At 43.1% G+C, this 19,558-nt stretch overlaps 1 protein-coding gene across 11 annotated transcripts in view; it reads right to left on the bottom strand.

The window, feature by feature from the left end:
• Positions 1-508: 508 nt before the first annotated feature.
• D2HGDH (D-2-hydroxyglutarate dehydrogenase) overlaps positions 509-19,558 on the bottom strand; it is a 48,013-nt gene continuing 28,963 nt past the window's right edge. For 8 of the 11 annotated variants that reach the window (XM_033931848.1, XM_033931849.1, XM_033931850.1 and 5 more), the window contains 6 exons: positions 18,071-18,264; positions 17,492-17,660; positions 13,213-13,356; positions 7,482-7,624; positions 3,279-3,444; positions 509-1,522 (listed from right to left, as the gene is read on the bottom strand). In XM_033931848.1, coding sequence (XP_033787739.1) covers positions 1,257-1,522; positions 3,279-3,444; positions 7,482-7,624; positions 13,213-13,356; positions 17,492-17,660; positions 18,071-18,264 — 1,082 coding nt within the window. In that variant the 3' untranslated portion in view covers positions 509-1,256. Of the gene's footprint in view, positions 1,523-3,278; positions 3,445-7,481; positions 7,625-13,212; positions 13,357-17,491; positions 17,661-18,070; positions 18,294-19,558 lie in introns of all 11 variants that reach the window. The other 3 variants (XM_033931851.1, XM_033931857.1, XM_033931855.1) reach the window with 1 other exon arrangement.

The following is a 19,558-nucleotide window of genomic DNA, read 5'->3' on the forward strand; positions in this document are numbered from 1 at the left end:
TCAGTTTGGAGAATTTATATCTGCTCTCTATATTTTGCCTTATATTTGTCTCTTTTTCTATAGTTATTACTGAGGTGACATTGCATATTTTAAAAAGTCATCTGCTTTGACATCTGTGCCTGCCCTGTGCCCTGTCACCGCCTACCACTCGACTACCAGAGGAGGGACAGGGTGCAGAGTGTGGGGTTGGGTGCAGAGCCTGGCAGGGAGAATTTGGTTCAGAATGTTTTTTTTCTTGTTTGCCTCCTCTAAATTTAGGGTGCGTCTTATGGAGCGAAAAATACAGTATATAAAAGCAAAAAATTAATCAGAAAATAATGGTATATATTGAAGAACTAAGGCGAATATTGGGCAGACTTACATGGTCTGTCACCATATATAGCCATTTGGTTGAGGATAGGCTGGAGTGGGCTTTGAAGGCTGGGATGGTTTAGATGGGCAGGAGTGAGCTTTAGAGACTTCAGTAGATGGAACCTAAGCACAGTACCAGGCAGAGTTTTGGGTTCTGTCCCAGAAATAACTAAGAAAAAAAGAAAATTTAAATTAAACAGTAATTTAAAGAGAGGGTAAGGTTGGGCAGACTGGATGGACCATTTGGGTCTTCATCTGCCGTCATTTACTATGTTACTATCATATAAGAACATTTGGCTAGTCATAGCTTTGCATCAACCCTTGCCAACACTAAAAATGCCTAATTCTTCCCAGACCATCTTTGCCCCATACTGCCTCCACAATGTATGCTATACACTCCCAAGCAGCTTAAGTCAGCTTACCACATATTTCCAATTCAGGAAGGCACAGAAAACTCATGTATTCACTTCTCTGCACTGACCTATTATAACGAATTCGTATGTATGAAGCCTATACCTTTTTATGAATACTGTACCTCTACATCATTTCTAATATGTAGAGGGCCACAATGATTCCTAGCCAACATTTGCAGGATACAAGAATCAGTATGGTATGGTATGGCAGAGGGACAAAGACTTACAAAAGAGTAGCATGCTCTTAATCTCCAAAGGTGTTAGTTATCAGTCATTAGTCTAAGCACAGACGGAGTCGTTTCCATTTTCTTGGGCCTGGTATTGCAAAGGAGCATTTCCTCATCTCTTCAAGATGATTCTTACCAACAATCATGACCTCAGCTGGTGAAGCCGAGTCTTCAAGAAGTCTACCATTGAATGACCATGGCTACAGAATTCCTGATTAGTGAAATAGAAATAAAAAAAGGGCAGAATGGAAAATGATTTTTGCTGTCAGTGGGAACTTCGTGTAGGCAAGGTCTTATATGGATTCAGAATCCCTCTAGGGTCCAGCATAGCCTTTAATTTTTGCATGAGCTCAACTGCTTCCTCCGGTTTGCTGTAATAAATCTGCTGCTTCTTTTTGAAGCCCAGTCCATGTTCCGCGCTAATGCTCCCCTGATACTTTGCTGTCCACTCATAAACGAAGGGCTCGATAGCATTGAGAAGCGTCTGCTGATATGAGTCAGCTGTAATGTTCAGGTGCAAGTTTCCGTCCCCTGCGGAAAAAAAAGAATTACAAGAGTCATTCTTTTATGTCTGTAAATCAGATCAGCAGAGTGCTTTATAAAAGTCTTCATACCTTTATACATTTTTCACATTCGGTTGCTGCAGAATTCAAACTGCATAAAAGTAAGAGTTTGGTTCACTAAACCACACAACATACTCAACACTTTCAATGTGGTGAAAGAACAATTATGGGCCTGTTCAAAAGTAATTAAAATAAGAAAACAGGAAGTCTTAATGACTTAAATGCAAAATTCTTCTACCAACTACTGAGCTAAAAGGTGTGAAGCCCCTTTGCAGCCATTTAGGAAAAATGTCTACTAGAGGCTGACCAGATTTTGGTTTTGGCATTGAAACTGGCCCGTAATCCAGATTTGGGTTTTGGCCAAAAATGTCAGTGCATTTCCAGCTGAAAATGACAACCTCCTCTCCCCCCAAGGCCTATATTTAAATGCTCTGGTGATCTAGTGGCCTCTTTCAGACAAATGAGATCCAGAGTCACTGTTACTCCTGCTAGTTTCTCAGACAAAATCGCTGCCGAGACTACTTCGGGAGGTCCCAGCGGCCATTTCGAGATTGGAACAAATAGAAGCAGAAGTGACTGGAAATTGGAACCAGCATAAGGAAGAGCAATCTCAAAATGGCCACTGCGACCTCCCATAGCAGTTTCATGTAGCTGCCGGGGGAAGTCCTGGCAGCCATTCTGGCTGAAGAATCTGTGTGGGGGCAAGAGTGACTGAGGATTGTTCTTGCCCAGAACAGACCATTAGACAACCACAGCATTTAAAGGTAGACCTGGGGAGGGCAAAGGGGTTGTAGTTGGGGGGGGGGGAGGGGGGAAGATGGCCTGTATAGGAGGTCCCAGCTTCTGTTGGGGGAAGGGGGTGGCAACTGATCTGGAAGAATCGGTTCTCTATGCCAAACAGCAAAGTTCAGCTGCTGTTTTGGTTTTGGTTGTCCTCAATGTCTACAATCTTTGCAGTCCACAATCGTTACCCAATTTGCCACCACCACCAGGGCATGCTGAGTACCAACACCTTTTTCATTGCCTGCTAAAATTGATCCATGGTCCCCAAATATTTGTGAAAAAACCCAGGCTGTGCAGAAGTTGCAGGAGGCCTGGCTATTGTGGGGTAGGTATCTCAGTAATCTCCCCACCCCTAAAGGAGGGGATGGCATTTGAGTACTGGCACTTTAAAAATAACATGCTGTGTGCTACAATACAGAGTGGCTCAGTAAGGAGAAAGTGAATGTCCTTGAGTGACTCAATTGAGCTCAGACTTGAAGACTACAGGCCTCACAGTGGAAGTGAAAGACATCAGAAAGTGATAATTTAATTCCAGAAAGCAACAAATAAGCGCAGAAGATTCCTAGTGGGTGAAGAGGGGAAGGAAAAGCTGGAGATTTATTAAAGTATAGAATTGCATCAAAATGTTAATTAGACTAAGGGCTCCTTTTACGAAGGTGTGCTAGGGCCTTAACACACGGAATAGCGCGCACTAAAATGCCACGCGCGCTAGCCGCTACCACCTCCTCTTGAGCAGACGGTAGTTTTTCGGCTAGCGGGCACTAATCCGGTGCATGCGCTAAAACCGCTAGCGCACCTTCGAAGAAAAAAAAAAAAAGCCCTAACTGAATTTCATAGCTCCCAACTGGTCTTATATTCTATGTTGCTTCTTTAAGAGCTATAAGTGACACATACAGGAAAGTGACTTTAGCTCATTAGTCCAAAACTAGTATACATCTTACCCAGGTGTCCATAGCCAACCACATTCTTTGCGCTCTTCCCCAGCCGTGCTCTTGTATCACATACAAGGTCATAAAGCCTCTCTACGGGAAGCGAAATGTCATACTTGTACACATAGCCGTCATGGGTCAGGGCCTCCGTGATGCGTTCTCTGAGTGCCCATAGAGCCTATTCTTTCCAGGGTTGAAGGAAAGGAATCGAAAGGAAGGTTAAGAGCAAAGACCAAGACGTAACTACTCTCTCTCATAAACATTGCCTTATCTCATAATGGCAAAAATTAGCTTTTCGTTTCTATTTGACTGTAATGAATTTTGGGAGCAATCTTCAAGCTTTCCTTTGAAAATCTGCCCAGGAAACAAAACCTACAAAGAGTTACACCTACTTTCTTTGTAGGTATTATTTCATTAAAACAAAATAATACATTTATCCATAACCTGAATATCCCATCAAGACACCCCCCCACACACACCTTACCAAAAATCTTTACTGCACTGGTTCATAAGTGAGTATTTTTCTGCTTATATTTATTATTCTAAGATATTTACCTAGCTCTCAGTTTCTACTTTTTCTCTTGAGCATCCTTCTGGTAAAATGGGAAGTTCCTTAATATATTTTATTTCTGATTTATGGCTGTGTACGTGTTTATGTGCTGCTTCTCTGTCAAGTTTGTCTTGGTATTATTTTGTTTGAAGTGTGAGGGTGGCAGCTCGATGCGATGAGCAGTTTTTCTGTCCCTTGGTTGTCTGTGTAGTTTTATTCTTTGAATGAATAGGAAACGAATGGCAATTCTTATGTTCTTAACACACTTATGGAGAGAAAATAGCTTTGAAAATTAGGCTCCCCAGTTCATTTAGAAAAGTAGAAGAGATGTAAATTGCAGACAAAGTTTCCTGTCTCCCCTCCATCTCTGTTTGAAACATAGATGTCAAATCTGTCCACTTCAGTCTTGCCTACAGGGGCCGGATTAAAAGGTAGGCCCAGTAGGGTCCGAGGAGGTCAGGGGGGCCCAATGCGCTGCTAGCTCTGTACTCACTATCCATGGAGGAGGAGAAGATAACCAATATCTCCCCACTCCCAACATGCCGATGCTGCTGCTCTGGTGGCTTAAGCAAAGAAAAAGACTTTGTGGCTCATTCAAGTTCACGGCTGCCGGCCCTGCCTCCTCTGACATCATTTCCTATTCTGGAGCAGGGTCGGCAGCTGCAAACTTGAACAAGCCATGAAGTATTTTTCTTTATTTTTGTTGCTAGACACCAACGCCAGCAGTTGTGGGGGTGGATAGACATTGGATAGAGGGGGGACGAAGAGACAGACTCTGGATGAGGGTGAGGAGAGGGGATAGACAATAGACACTGGATGACATTGGGGGAGAGAGAAGGTAGATGCTGCATGAGGGTGAGGAGAGAGGACAGATATCAGATGGAGGGGGGAGAGGGAACAAACACTGGATAGAAAGGGAAAGAGGGAAGCAGATGATAGATGACATGGAGGGAGGAAGACACTGAATGGGAAGGAGGGAGGGAGAGAGAAATGATGGGCTTAGGGGAGGGAGGATGTTGGATAATGGGGTAGGAGTAAGGAAGAACAGCAGGAAAGAGGGAGCAGAACTGAATGGTGGACCATGGTGGGAGGAGGGAAGAGAGATGGGCTGGGAAGATGGAGGAGAGAGGGAAAGGAGATGCTGGGCTACAAGAGTAGAGGGATTGGAGATAGTAGAAATGGTGGAATTATGTAGGAGAGATCAAGGGGAGCGGTAGCGAGATGAGTGAGAGAAGGATAGTGAGAACAGAAGTAGTAATGTGATAATGAGGTGTAGATGAAAGGTAGCGGGGAAGGGGGGAATAGGAGGCTGGGGAATGCGTGAGATGGGAAATGGCAGTGCTACAGCATGAGAGGAGAAGATGAAAGTTGAAAAAGGAAAAGAAAAGGTGAGAGGTGATGAAATTTGAGTGGACGGGGCAAGAAAGAAAAAAAGGAGGAAAAATCTCAAAGGAAATAATCAGAGACAGGTGTAGTGAGGGAGTGAAACAAGACAGGAGAGATAAAAAGAGCCAGATGGATAGCAGACACTGGAAAGAGAATTAGCAGAAGACACAGAAAGGCAGAAAAGAAACTGTGACCAACTTGATGGAAAACCTAAATGTCCAGACAACAAAGGTATTTTATTTTGGAATTTATTAACTGGAATAGGTTAGCTTTCTATTGTTCAATGGCATAGCCAGACAGGGCTGGGGGAGGGGGCTGGACTGGGCAGGGCCAGGAGCCTAGTGTACTTTGTGCCCTGTGTAATACCCCAGATCCAACTAGAGTTTTGGGCTTGTTCTTTTGCCTTGCCCCTTAGTTCCAGCTATCTAGCAGCTTCTCGGTGGTCATGTTTTATCACATTCCTTTTGAGCTTAGCTTCATATAACAACCCCTTGACTTGAGAATCTCATTCTATAAAAAAATACAACCTACATATATCTTATAAAATAGGAGTGGGCAACCATCATTTCCGAGAGCCACAATCCAATGGGGTTTTCAAAATTTCCATAATGAATATGCATGAGATGTATTTGTATACAATGGAAGCAGTACATGCAAATCTTAAGAACAAAAGAATTGCCTTACTGGGACAGATCGCAGTTCCATCAAGCCCAGTATCCTGTTTCTAACTGGCCAACCTAGGTCCCTAGTAACTAGCTAGATCCCAAGTAGTTAAACAGATTTTATGCTGCTTATCCTAGGAATAAGCAGTGGATTTCCCAAGCCATCTTAATAATGGCCTATGGGCTTCTCTTTTAGGAAATTACCCAACCCTTTTTTAAACCCTGCTAAGCTAACTGATTTCACCACATTCTCTGGCAACAAATTTCAGATTTTAATTAAATGTTGTGTGAAGAAATATTTTCTCTGGTTTCTTTTAAATCTACTACTTTGTAGCTTCATCACATGCCCCCTAATACTAGTATATTTGAAAAGAGTAAACAAGTGACTTACATTTACCCTTTCCACTCCACTCGGTATTTTATACACCTCTATCATATCACTCCTGAGCCGTCTCTTCTTCAAACTGAAGAGCCCTAGTCGCTTTAGCCTTTCCTCATAGGGAAGTCATCCCATCCCTTTTATTTTATTAATTGTAAACCACCTAGATATCAAGAAATTAATAAACATGGAAACTACATTTTCGTCACCCTTCTCTGTACCTTTTCTAATTCCACCATATCTTTTTTTTGAGATACGGCGACCAGATTTGCACACAGTATTTGAGGTACGGCCATACCATAGAGCAGACATGGGCAACTCCAGTCCTCGAGGGCTGGAATCCAGTCGGGTTTTCAGGATTTCCCCAATGAATATGCATTGAAAGCAGGGCATGCAAATAGATCTCATGAATATTTATTGGGGAAATCCTGAAGACCAGAGCTGCCCATGTCTGCCATAGAGCGATGCAAGGGCATTATAACATTTTCATCTTTGCTTTCCATTCCTTTCCTAATAATTCCTAACATTCCATTTGCTTTCTTAGCCGCCATCGCTCATTGAGCTGAGGGTTTCAACGTATCCTCAACTAGATTCTTTTCCTGGGCAATAACTCCTAATAGTTATTGGTAGAATAACTCTGTACTACTGTCATTTTAGCAACATACTTATTAGTAGTTAACAAGGTTAGCAGCTAACATATGTAGCTGTCATTAGTCACTAGTGGATGTGTCATTTTTAGGAAGGTATGAGGGTTTCATTGATCAGTTAAAGTGACATGGTAAACAAAAGTTAAGAACCCCCAATCTAAATCCAAAATTTAATATAATAAAGTCCTGGGGTCTAATGTGAAATAAGCTCTGGAACGCGTTGCCAGAGGTTGTGGTAAGAGCGGATAGCATAGCTGGCTTTAAGAAAGGTTTGAACAAGTTCCTGGAGGAAAAGTCCATAGTCTGTTATTGAGACAGACATGGGGGAAGCCACTGCTTGCCCTGGATTGGTAGCATGGAATGTTGCTCCTCTTTGGGTTTTGGCCAGGTACGAGTGACCTGGATTGGCCACTGTGAGAACGGGCTAATAGGCTTGATGGATCTTTGGTCTGACCCAGTAAGGCTATTCTTATGTTCTTATGATTCCAGGATATGAGATCAGGGAGAAAAGAGGAACACAGAGAAAAAGAAAAGTGAATTGAGGAACAGGACAAGAGAGAACGACAAGAAAGAGACACATCACAGAGTAACCTTTATCTTTGTGTCATCTGTAGCCAGGGTCCCAGCAATCACCAAACTGGAGCTCACAACCTGCTCCAGGAAGTTGTTTAGTTTCTCCTCGTCATGGCCAGCATTGGAGCCCGAAGTTTCAATCAACACATAAAAGGGACTCCCTGGAGAGGAGAATGGCAGGAACAATACATGGGAAACTGCTCTGGGTTGAATGTTTGGGTTTGTTTGTTTTTTTAATAAGACAAAACTCAAGAAGAGGAGGATGCTCAAAACTTACTGTGCCTTTAAGGTGCATTTAATATTACTTATAGCCAGTGTAGAGTAAAAGCACTATGTCCCTCTGAGCACCAAAGCAACTTGTTTGGTCTTTTCGGTGCCCCATAGCAGCCTCCGAGAATGGTATTCAAATGTATTACAACAAGCTCAATATTATTACAGTGAGCTCTCCAGGCAATGCCCAGACATTGCCATGTGATGCGTAGAACTTTAACGCTTAAAAATTTATGGCATCTCTGGAGGAGCCGGGAGCATTGAACACGCATGTCTTATATTTATATCCCGTCCTCCCCAGAGAGCTCAGAACGGGCTACAAGGTAACATACATAATAACAAAAACAAGATACAGAAAACGAAGGCAGAGATATTTGTCTAAATTCTAGAGCGAGGTTTTTCAACATTCAGGTGGATCATCCTACATTAGCAACTCAGAGATAAGTTATAGGTGTGACTCAAATTTCTATGCGTGTACACCGGCATGAAGTGCTGGTAGAATGGCATGGGGCAGCTCAAAATATGATGACAGGTCAAAAGCGCGCGGCGACAAAGGCGCGCCGAGACAACTGAGCGTAAGGCGGAAGTCTACGCCGAAGAAAAACAGTGTTTTAAGGGGCTCCGACAGGGGTGTGGGGGGAACCCCTCCCCCACTTTACTGAATACAGATCGCGCAGGCGTTGTGGGGGGGTTTGGGGGGTTGTAACCCCCCACATTATACTGAAACCTTCACTTTTTCCTAAAAAACAGGGAAAAAGTTAAGTTTCCAGTATAATGAGGGGGGTTACAACCCTCCAAACCCCCCACAATGCCGGCGCGATCTGTATTCAGTAAAGTGGGGGGGGGTTCCCCACCAACACCCCCCGTCGGAGCCCCATAAAACACTGTTTTTCTTCGGCGCGGGCTTCCGCCTTGCGCTCAGTTGTCTCGGCGCGCCTTTGTCGCCGCACACTTTTGACTATGAACCCAAAATATACATGAACATATACATGACTTAACTTTTCTGTGGGTGCGGGGGCTTTTCTTCGGAAAATTTGTGCATGCCAAAGTGGAGAGAAAAAAGAAAAAAGTATATTTGAGCTAGAAATGTAAATCCATTTTGCATGGTTGATCATCAGCCTGCCTCTCTGTCCCCCCCCTCCCCAAACAATGGTGTTAATAGACACACTTATATGACATATGCCTGCAATGGATGGAGATTTACTTTATGGCAAATACCACAAAGCATGCTGGGATTGTTTTCCTTTTGTAATTCATAAGCCCATGCACGATATGTGTCTATACTTTATTTATTTATTTGTTTTATTTTAAGATGCTTATAGCACGCCTAAACCTAAGCAGGTTCCAAAAATACATACAAAATTTTAAAAAAACACACAACAAAATAAAATCCATGACAAAAAAATACTAGATAGTATAATAGCTAGTCATCCTGCATCTACTTTATCCCTTTAATCACTGCTTCTACAAACAGAGATGTTAAAAAAGCTTTTTAAATCTCTGTACATCATTGATCAGTCTTAACTGTCCACTAGATTCACCCTTGCCATTAAAATGGCTATGGAACTGCTGCATTTTATCCACAGACAGGCGCATTGTCACCTCAGATCTCAATGACTAACATGGATGATACAACATCATAAACATGTGATAAGTACCAAGGCACCCCTTGATGGGTAGTAGAGAATGACACGGTGGTTGTTACCCGGGGCTAGCCGCGGGTAACCTGCCAAAACGGTGACCAAAAAAAAAAAGGTCACCGCGAGATCGGGGACAAGGCCATTCACCGCCCCGTGGAGCGGTGAATGGTTAGCACACGCGGTGAACGAGCATGAACACGCGGTGAAGAGAGTTCGATCCAGCAGCCTCCTCTCTCCCAACGGCCGGCCGGCCATGCATCTCCCTCCCTCCCTCCTTTTCCCTTACATTCCCTTGTTGAAACTGGCGATTTCTATAAGGATATGTGCTATATTACAGCCGGAGCCTTGAAGTTGTGTTGCGTTGCCTGCTGGAAAAGTCTCCTCCGACGCAACTTCCTGTTTCCGGTTGCATCGGAGGAGACATTTCTAGCAGGCAACCCGATGCGACTTCAAGGCTCCTGCCGTAATACAGCGCATAGCCTTATAGAAATCGCCAGTTTCAACAAGAGAAGGTAAGGGAAAGGGAGGGAGGGAAATCCAGGCTGGCCGGCAGGAGGGAGCTGCTGGACCGTGTGAAGGGTGCTGGGGGTGGGGGGATGGAGAGGAGAAGACGCTGAAGACGGGGACGGGGTGGTGAAAGGGACAGCGGGGACGGCGATGGGGCGGTGAAGGGGTCGGCAGAGACGGGGACGGGGCGGTGAAGGGGACGGTGGGGACGGGGCGGTGAAGAGGATGGTGGTTCGAGGATGGGGCAGTGACGGGAACAGAATTTTTCCCCATGTCATTCTCTAACGGGTAGCCTAGAAAATCAACACCAACACTTAAAGTGTTAAATGAAATCTACACTTCTTCCTCTGTATTCGCGGTTTCAGCAATTGCGGTTTCGATTATTTGCATAGAGAAATGGCTGATTCCAAGCGTTTACAGAGAAAATCGCCGATTCCCAGCACTTTCTTCACCGTGTTTTGCCTCTCATTCAGGAACAGTCCAGGTCTCCCACCATGTTATTCACGGTATCACCATATTCATGATGGTTTTTAATAGAAAACTACGAACAACATATGAAAAAGTTATTTGCAGGTCTGTTAATCCCCTATCACAGGGAATACAGAGGGAGAAGTGTAATAGGTAGCCAGTGCAGTTGCATTAAAAAGGGGTGGGGTGGAGTAACATGCTCAAACCTACTACTACCACAGATTAAATGCAAGGCGGCATTTTGAATCACCTGCAGCGCTCTGCACTTGGACGATACCATCCTCAAATATAAGGCATTACAACAGTTTAGCTTCTGTAACACCATACTTTGAACCAAAACCCGAAAATCATAAGGTGATAACATTGGTTTCAATTTACTTAGAAGCTGAAATGTAAAAAAAACAGTTAACGCTAACTCTCTCATAGATAAACTTGAATCTAACCAGACACTTGAGACTTTTATCTTCTGCCAAACTAGAAGCATTACAGCATTCACTTCCACCAACTCAAGCCATATAGGGTCCTCAATTCTTCCTGCCAGTAACAACAATTCAGTTTTAGCAAGATTCAAGGATAGTTTTTGACGAACCATCCACGCATTCACCATCCGTAAACATAATGTGAAGTAATATATTTCAATTCACTTCGCCACTAAGACATCGAAAAGAAAAATTGGACATTGTTTGCGTATAGACGATAACTAACATACAACTCACAAAATATATCACCCAATGATGCTAAAGAGAGATTAAGGAGAAGCGCTATTAAAGCAGGTCTTTGTGGAACCCCTTTACAAATAGGCATCATCATGGAGATACAAACTCCGCTCTATACCTGTATTGATCGATCTTGAAAATAAGAGAGAAACCAATCATACACTGATCCACCTATCCCCACTGCAGCCAGTTTACCTAATAAAATCTTGCTCTCCACCATATCAAACGCTGATGACTCCTCCAATTCTGTCTGCCACCAAACGGCTTAACAAAATGGATCACCCTATCCAACTAATCACCCCTTCTTCTTTACCCCCCTTACTTAATGTTTCTGCTCGGCTTTATCGAACTTCGCAGTATATATCACCGCTGTATGTAACACTACTGTATGAACTCCGCTATATATATGCAACTTTACAACAAATGTAACTTCTCTGCAATAGTAACCGACCTGAAAAATAACTTTCACCGCAAATGTAGCGTCGCCGAAAATGTAAATGTGGCTATGCCAAAAAAAAAAAAATGAGTAACTTCGCTGTAATGTACAGTCTCTTCATCTGTTAACCGCATAGAACTTCCATGGTAATGCGGTATACAAAAATAAAGTTATTATTATTATTATCCACTGACACCACACAAAGTTTTATTTTTTATCCATCCCCATCCTCAACTCATCAACAGTAGAGACCAACAGTGATTCATCAGTGTGCTCTGTTCGAAAGCCATACTAATGGCACTCCAATACATTTTCCTCTTTCACAAAATCCTTTCCTTTGTTTCAGGACCACCTTTTCAATGATCTCCCCCCTAAATGGTAGTACCGGAGTTGGCCTATAGTTCCTCAAAACAGTCTCATCCAAATTCTCTCTCTTTAATAATGACTTAACTGTTACAGCTTTCAACTCTGGCATCATTTTAGTTTCTAAAGATTTATTAACAATCACAGTAAAGGATGACATGACATCTTTACCCCCTAAAGTTAAAGAGCAAGGATCAACCATTGATCTAGTAAGACACAAAGATTGTAAAAGAGACCATACATTGGCCTCTGAGAAACTAGCACCACCTCACAAGCATCACATGAGAAGTTTCATATCCAGGCACTTCCACACTGGGCAATGTCTGTTGCAATGCATTGACTTTTTTGAACCAAAAACTGTAAGTGCTCTTCAGCATTTGGTTCCAATTTCTCTGTCTGAGCAACTGGGCCCTCAATCAAATATTTTACAGTTTCAAATAATTCTATTGGCCTATTAACCTTTACCTTCTTACAATACTCTCAGGTCCAAGATGCTATTGCAGTCCCTAGTGCAGGTACAGCAGAGGATCATGAAGAAAATGGAAAAATCTCTCTTTTTCAGAATTACAGGGCTTTAGAATAACCTTACTACCCCCACTGCGGACTCAGGTCTCCTTCCAACTATTCCGTAAGCATCTGAAAACCAGTCTTTTCACAAAAACGTAACGCTCTCCTCCCCCCCTATTCTCAAGCCACCAAACTCAATGTGCTATTCTCTTCCTTTATTAAACTTTTGTAAACCGTGCCGAGCTCTATATTCATGGAGAGGATGCGGTATATAAACTTAAGGTTTACTTTAGTTTAGTTTTAAAAGACTGCAGGACGGACATATCTTTTTAATGCTTTGTTTCATCATATATTCCGTTCCTACCGGGAACCTCCTATCCATCTACTGCACGATACCCCCATTCTGCAAAAGTAGGGTTGCCAGATTTTACTACTGTAAAATCTGGACCCATGGCCCCACCCCCGAAGCCTGTCCAGTTCTGTCCAAGTCAAGCCCCATTCCGCCTCAGCCTCGCCCCCCCCAAACCTGTTCTGTGCAGACACAGGTGTGACGCGATGACATCACATGCATGCACGTGACATCACCGTGTTGCTTCCGCTGAAAGCTTTTCAAAACCCAAAGTGATGGGTTTTGAAAAGCCTTCCGGGTAAATCCAGACATCTGGTAACCCTATGAGTCCTTTCAAGATGCACAATCCATTCTGTTTTGAAAATCTCCCTTGTGCCTATTCATTAAGAATATCCTGAAAATCCAACTGGCTGATGGTCCCTCAGGACAGGTTTGAGAACCACTGCTCCAGCCAGCATGTTAATAACATCAGCCTCGCCATTACCACCTTTACCTGTAAGAGGGTTGTTTAGTTTCAGGTGTTTCTGTACCAGCTTCATACATTCATTATCCAGGAACTCGTATGCAGACAGGACCTCTCCCAGCATGCCCTTGCAAACTCTGAACGTTTCTAGGACGTGAGCAAAACTCTCACAACCTTATAAAGGAATTGCGAAGATGAGATCAATGAAACTAGTAACAACAATAAAAAAAAGCCTACTTCATTCAAACCACCCACAGCATCCTCAGAGGGGTGATATACCTGTTCCATCTAGAGCAGTGGTCTCAAACTCGCGGCCCGCCAGGTACTATTTTGAGACCCTCGGTACGTTTATCATAATCACAAAAGTAAAACAAAACAGTTTCTTGATCATGTGTCTCTTTAGCTATAAATTACAATATTATTATTAAGACTTAGCCAAAAGGAAAGATTTATAAACTATAAAGAGTTTTACCTCGTGCAAAATTGCCATTTCTTTAATAAGACATTAACTATTTTTTTTCTGAGGCCCACCAAGTACCTATAAATCCAAAATGTGGTCCTGCAAAGGGTTTGAGTTTGAGACCACTGACCTAGAGGCAGTTTTCAAACTGTCAATGCTGAGATCAAGTTAGCTACTTAGTACTCACAGATTATGCACTAATTTTCAACAGCAAAAACATGCATGTATTTTTATTTTGTAACCTGCCACTATCCCCAAACATTTGCACATGCTTTTTTTGCAAATATGATACTTTTTCTACTGAAAATAACATGACGCTCATTGTCAAATTAGACACACAAAGCACCATAGGTTTCTGTGGTACTTTGTATGTCTATGTGCTTTGAAAATGAGCCCTAGTGGTAAAGTAAGGGGGGGGACAGTGAAGGGTGGTCCGCCCCGAGCACCATCTTCCTAAGGGCGTGGCACCCCCACTCCTCTACTTGCCGCGCACGCACCCTTTGCCTTCCCACGTACACAAAATTGCTGTCTGTGTCGGCATCGGCGCTCTCTCAGATGTCACTTCCAGGACCTGCGCCTAGAAAGTGACGTCAAAGGGTAAGCCGAAACTGATATGGGCATGCTGCTCCCGCCGGAGAAGTTTAAAAGGTACAGGGAAAGGGAAGGAGGGCACAAAGGTAAAAAGTATGACCATGTAACTCCTTTCTTGATTGAATCGCACTGGCTCCCCATTACCCATCGCATTACTTATAAAATTTTGCTTCTGGTATTTAAAACTCTATCTAAGAGTGAACCATTATTTATAAATCGGATGCTTATCCCGTATAACTTATCACGCACTCTTCGATCTTTAGCGCAAGGATTATTGGCAGTTCCTTCTTTAAAAGTGGTAGGCACCAGACGTCATGACATGTTTTCAATAGTGGCCCCCCAAACTTGGAACTCCCTACCACAATATATAAGAGATGAAAAGGAACTCAGTCTCTTTAAAAATAAACTAAAAACTTTCCTTTTTAAAGATGCCTTTAGTCTCTACAATTAACATTATTTAAACAGTGTAGCCAAGTCATCCCTCCTTATGTCTTTTCCTTGAATGTTCCCTTTTCTTTTTTCCAAAACATTTACTATGTAACTTTTCCCCTTTTATCCTTTTATGTTTTTGTTTCGTATGTTTATGAGTCTGTTTTTTACCCTTTTTTATATAATATTATCTGTATGCTTTTTTAATATGTTTATATAACTTATTGTAACTCACTTAGTAAATTATGGATAGGCGATTCATCAAATTAATAAAGAAACATAAACATAAACACGTGCACAACATGGGGGGCGGGGAGGAAGGCGGGGGAGGGGCACCATTGCCCTGGGGTGCTGCTCACCTTTACTAAGCCACTGTTGATCCACATAGTATCTATCCTCAAAACGTAGACCCCCCCCCCCAGGAATACCTCCTCTAAATGCAACTAAATGGATTGCACTGTAGAACAAAACATATACTTTGATTTTAACCTGGCAGTTTCCTCCTGTTTCTCTGGGCTTCCAGTTCCCATAGGGCCCAGTGCAATGAACCTCTATTTACAACTACTTGAAGTATTTTGCCCTATTTTAATCTCTCACCCTCCAATATCCCTAGCTTGAGCATTGCAACGATGGCACTAGAGTGAGAACCATCCTCCAGGGTTATTTCCAGAACTGTGCAATCATAAGCACTGATCCAGCCACTAGGTGTCAAATTTAGATACGACAGCTCCCTACTCTTCCCTCCTTCTACCCCCTTACTCCCCAGCAGATGTAAATGCTGCATCTGCAGAATCTACTATTACTACTACTTATCATCTATAGCGCTACGGCACATATGCAGCGATGTACATTAAACATTCAAGAGACAGTCCCTGCTCATTAGAGCTTACAATCCAATTAAAACAGACAGACAAACAGGACGAGTAGGAGTCAGGGAGTTTCTCAGAGAGGGAATCTTCAACCCCAATCCACCTGACTTGGAATGGAACATATGGCAATGCGGAGTACCACCACCGAGACATCAGGTTTTTTCCCCCCCACTCACTTTTAGCCACATTGAGGAAATGCAATTTTCAGGCAGCTGATTTTATTCAGGTAATTTTTTTTTTTTTTTTTTGCAGTTTTGATTTGCCTGTGTAGATGAATTTGAAAATGGTGCTTCCCATAAATACTCAGTACCCTATAGCAGTGGTTCCCAACCCTGTCCTGGAGGACCACCAGGTCAGTCGGGTTTTCAGGACAGCCCTAATGAATATGCATGAGAGAGAGATGCATATAATGGAGTTTCCAGGCATGCAAATCTGCTCCATGCATATTCATTAGGGCTGTCCTGAAAACCCGACTGGCCTGGTGGTCCTCCAGGACAGGGTTGGGGGGAACCACTGCCCTATAGAACACAGGGTACCTGTGTCATTTCATACATTCCGTCAAAATGGTGACAGAATTTAAAAAGGCAAGGGATGAACATAGAGGACCTCCAATTAGAAAATGAGTTTTATTTAAAAACAAAAGTTAAACGGTTGCATGCGTGTTTGATGTAGCCAGTGGTGCTTAGATGGCAACTCCAACTGTTTGTTTATTTATTTATTCATTCATTCAATTTTCTATTCCATTTTCCCAAGGGAGCTCAGAATGGTTTACATGAATTTATTCAGGTACTCCAGCAGTTTTCCCTCTCTGTCCCGGGGCAATGGGGGGATTAAGTGACTTGGCCAGAGTCACAAGGTGGCTTGAACCCACAACAAGGTGCTAAGGCTGTAGCTTTAACCACTGCGCCACACTCTCCCGATACTGGGCAGACTTCCATGGTCTGTGTCCCGTATATGTCAATTCGGTTTAGGACAGGGATCTCAAAGTCCCTCCTTGAGGGCCGCAATCCAGTCGGGTTTTCAGGATTTCCCCAATGAATATGCATTGAAAGCAGTGCATGCACATAGATCTCATGCATATTCATTGGGGAAATCCTGAAAACCCGATTAGATTGCGGCCCTCAAGGAGGGACTTTGAGACCCCTGGTTTAGGATGAGCTGGAGGGCCTCGGTGGAAACTCCGCTAATTTGGAACGTGAGGCCAGTGCCGGGCAGACTTTTACGAATGGCAAGATGGTTTGGATAGGCTGGAGGGGGCTTCAATGGCAACTTCAATAATTGGAACCTAAGGACGGTGACGGGCAGACTTTTACAGTCTACGTCCCTGAAATGCTAAAAACAGACAATTTAATTAATTAATGAGGACAGACAGGATGGGCTGTTCAGATCTTTATTTATTATGTTACTATACAATCTCAACACTTTACAAATCACAAAGGTGCAGATACCATTCTATATGTGTAGGCTTACCAGATTTCACGAAGTAAAAACCCAGACACATGGGCCCCACCCCCAGCAATGCCCTGTTCTGCCCCACCCTGTTCTACCTCAGCCCCACTCCATTCTGCCCCAACTCTGTCTACACACAAACCTCCTCCTAAGCTTGCAGCTGTGTTTCAAAGGGCCTCTGAGCTTGCTCGGATGCCGCACACATGATGTCATCATGTCACACCCACGCAGGCTTGGAGGCCCGCCCAGACACAGCCCCGAGCCGAAAACCCGCAAAACTCTTTACAGACAAACAGAGGACATGTCCGGGTAAATCCAGACATCTGGGAATCCTATATATGTGCCACAGAACTCTTCAAAGCACAGGATGCCTGCAACATTTTGCTTTCCCACCCCACTCCAAAGCACTGAGTGTCTACACCCCTCTCCCACCTATGAGTCTTTCCTCCCCAATTATGAATGAACTCTCAGATTGATCTCACTCCCCCAAAGTGAAGCGACGGCATCTTACCCAGAAATGCTACATTGGTAGTCTTTGGTTTTCGTGGACAAAGTATAGAAACAGCAGTAATAACCCCTAAAGTCCCCTCTGAACCAATGAAGAGCTGCTTCAGATCATATCCTGTGTTATCCTTTCGCATTGAGGTCAAGCAGTTCAAAACCCTACCATCAGCCAGCACCTGGGGACAAGGAACATATTTATTTATTGGGATTTATTAACCACCTTTATGAATTATTTAACTGATGGACAGGGCAGAAAATTTAAAACTGAAGTGCTCAATTGACCCTGTCCATACCAAATATTGACCCTATACATACATAAAATGTTCTGAATATTGACCCTATACATACTGAAAGAGTAAAATCAAAATATATTGGCTGCTGGGAAGGAAGAATATATAATCTTATGTAAGATATTAGCTGCAATTCAGGTTAAGTAGTCAGTTAAAATATAATACTGCAGTATTGAGAAATAATGCTGAGATGAGGGTTAACATACGATAAAAGGTTAGAAGATCACAGCACGATTGGGATGGATAGAAGAAACCCCAGACTATATGAAAAGACTGCAGAACACCGCTCTTCTCACCACTTCCAGTCCCAGGACTGTCCCCCGCAGAGAGCCGTATCTCAGAAGCCGAATGCCACCTGCATTAGTGGCCACATTCCCTCCAATATGGCAGCTGCCCTTTGCCCCAAGATCAAGGGGCATGATGAAGTCCTGCTCCTCCACATACTGGTTCAGGGTCTCTAAAATGCAGCCTGCTTGGCAAATGAGGATTCCTGAAATCCAAGAGAAAAGCCTCTGTAATCTAGCAGGGGGAAAGAGAAGAGTGTTACCTTCCTGTATCGGCAAGGACTGAACCTGGAGATGTCTCCCCATGAACAAATATAAAATTAAAAGGTTTTACTGGCTCCAAATGGTCAAAAATACTTTCCAGTCCTGACTCATCCTTTAGGAAGGACCTTTTAGTACCTTTTGGCCTCATGAATATTCTGGATTTCATACTGCCCACATTAGAAACATTTTAGACATCATTCAATTCAACTACGCCCTGGTGAACTTTCTTTAATCTACTCCTTTAAAATCATCCTCGAGAGACACAAACATTTCCATACCTCCAGATGTATAAACTATCTTTTCCTTCACTTAAAAGGAATAAAATCTTTATGATGCTTTTCTGGATCCTTTTCATATGCTTTTACATCTATTTGGAATGAACTTCCAGTAAATATTAGAACGGTGTCAGGTCAAAAGCGCGCCAGGACAAAGGCGCACGCAGACAATTGAGCGCAGCGCGGAGGCACACGCCGCAGAAAATTACTGTTTTTACGGCTCCGACGGGGGAGGGAGGGCATGGGGGGAACCCCCCCCACTTTACTTAATAGAGATCGCGCCGCGTTGTGAGGGCGTTGTGGAGGGCGTGGGGGGTTGTAACCCCCCACATTTTACTGAAAACTTCACTTTTTCCCTGTTTTTAGGGAAAAAGTTAAGTTTACAGTAAAATGTGGGGGGTTACAACCCCCCACACCCTCCACAACGTCCCCACAACGCAGCGCGATCTCTATTAAGTAAACTGGGGGGGCTCCCCAACAAAAAAACCCCATCGGAGCCCCTAAAAACTGTAATTTTCTTCGGCGCGCGCCTTTGTCTTTCGCGGGGTTGTCTATGAACCTATTAGAACGCTTCCTTTACGTTAAAGTTTTAGGAAATCTTTAAAGACACATCCTATTGAAGTTGTGGGTTATGTTTAAGAAGAAACCAAAAGAAACTCTGTGGAATGACGTTGTTCCTTAATGGACTTTATTTGAAAATGTCAAAGTTCCAAAGGTACACTTAAATCATCCAATAACAACACGACCTCTAAATGCTCTTAAGATCTACAACTTACCTCTCTAGCTAATCACTGTAATTCTGTCTTTTTTAAATTAACCTTTTGTAATCCGCCTTGAACCGCAAGGTAATGGCGGAATAGAAATCCCTGATGTAATGTAATGTAATGTAATAAAAGTAAAGTAATCCACATAAAAGCCTTAAAGGACCTAATCTGCTAGGGATGCAGGACCCAACATGGTC

Source organism: Geotrypetes seraphini, chromosome 2, assembly GCF_902459505.1.
Source record: "Geotrypetes seraphini chromosome 2, aGeoSer1.1, whole genome shotgun sequence".
Classification (NCBI taxonomy): domain Eukaryota; kingdom Metazoa; phylum Chordata; class Amphibia; order Gymnophiona; family Dermophiidae; genus Geotrypetes; species Geotrypetes seraphini.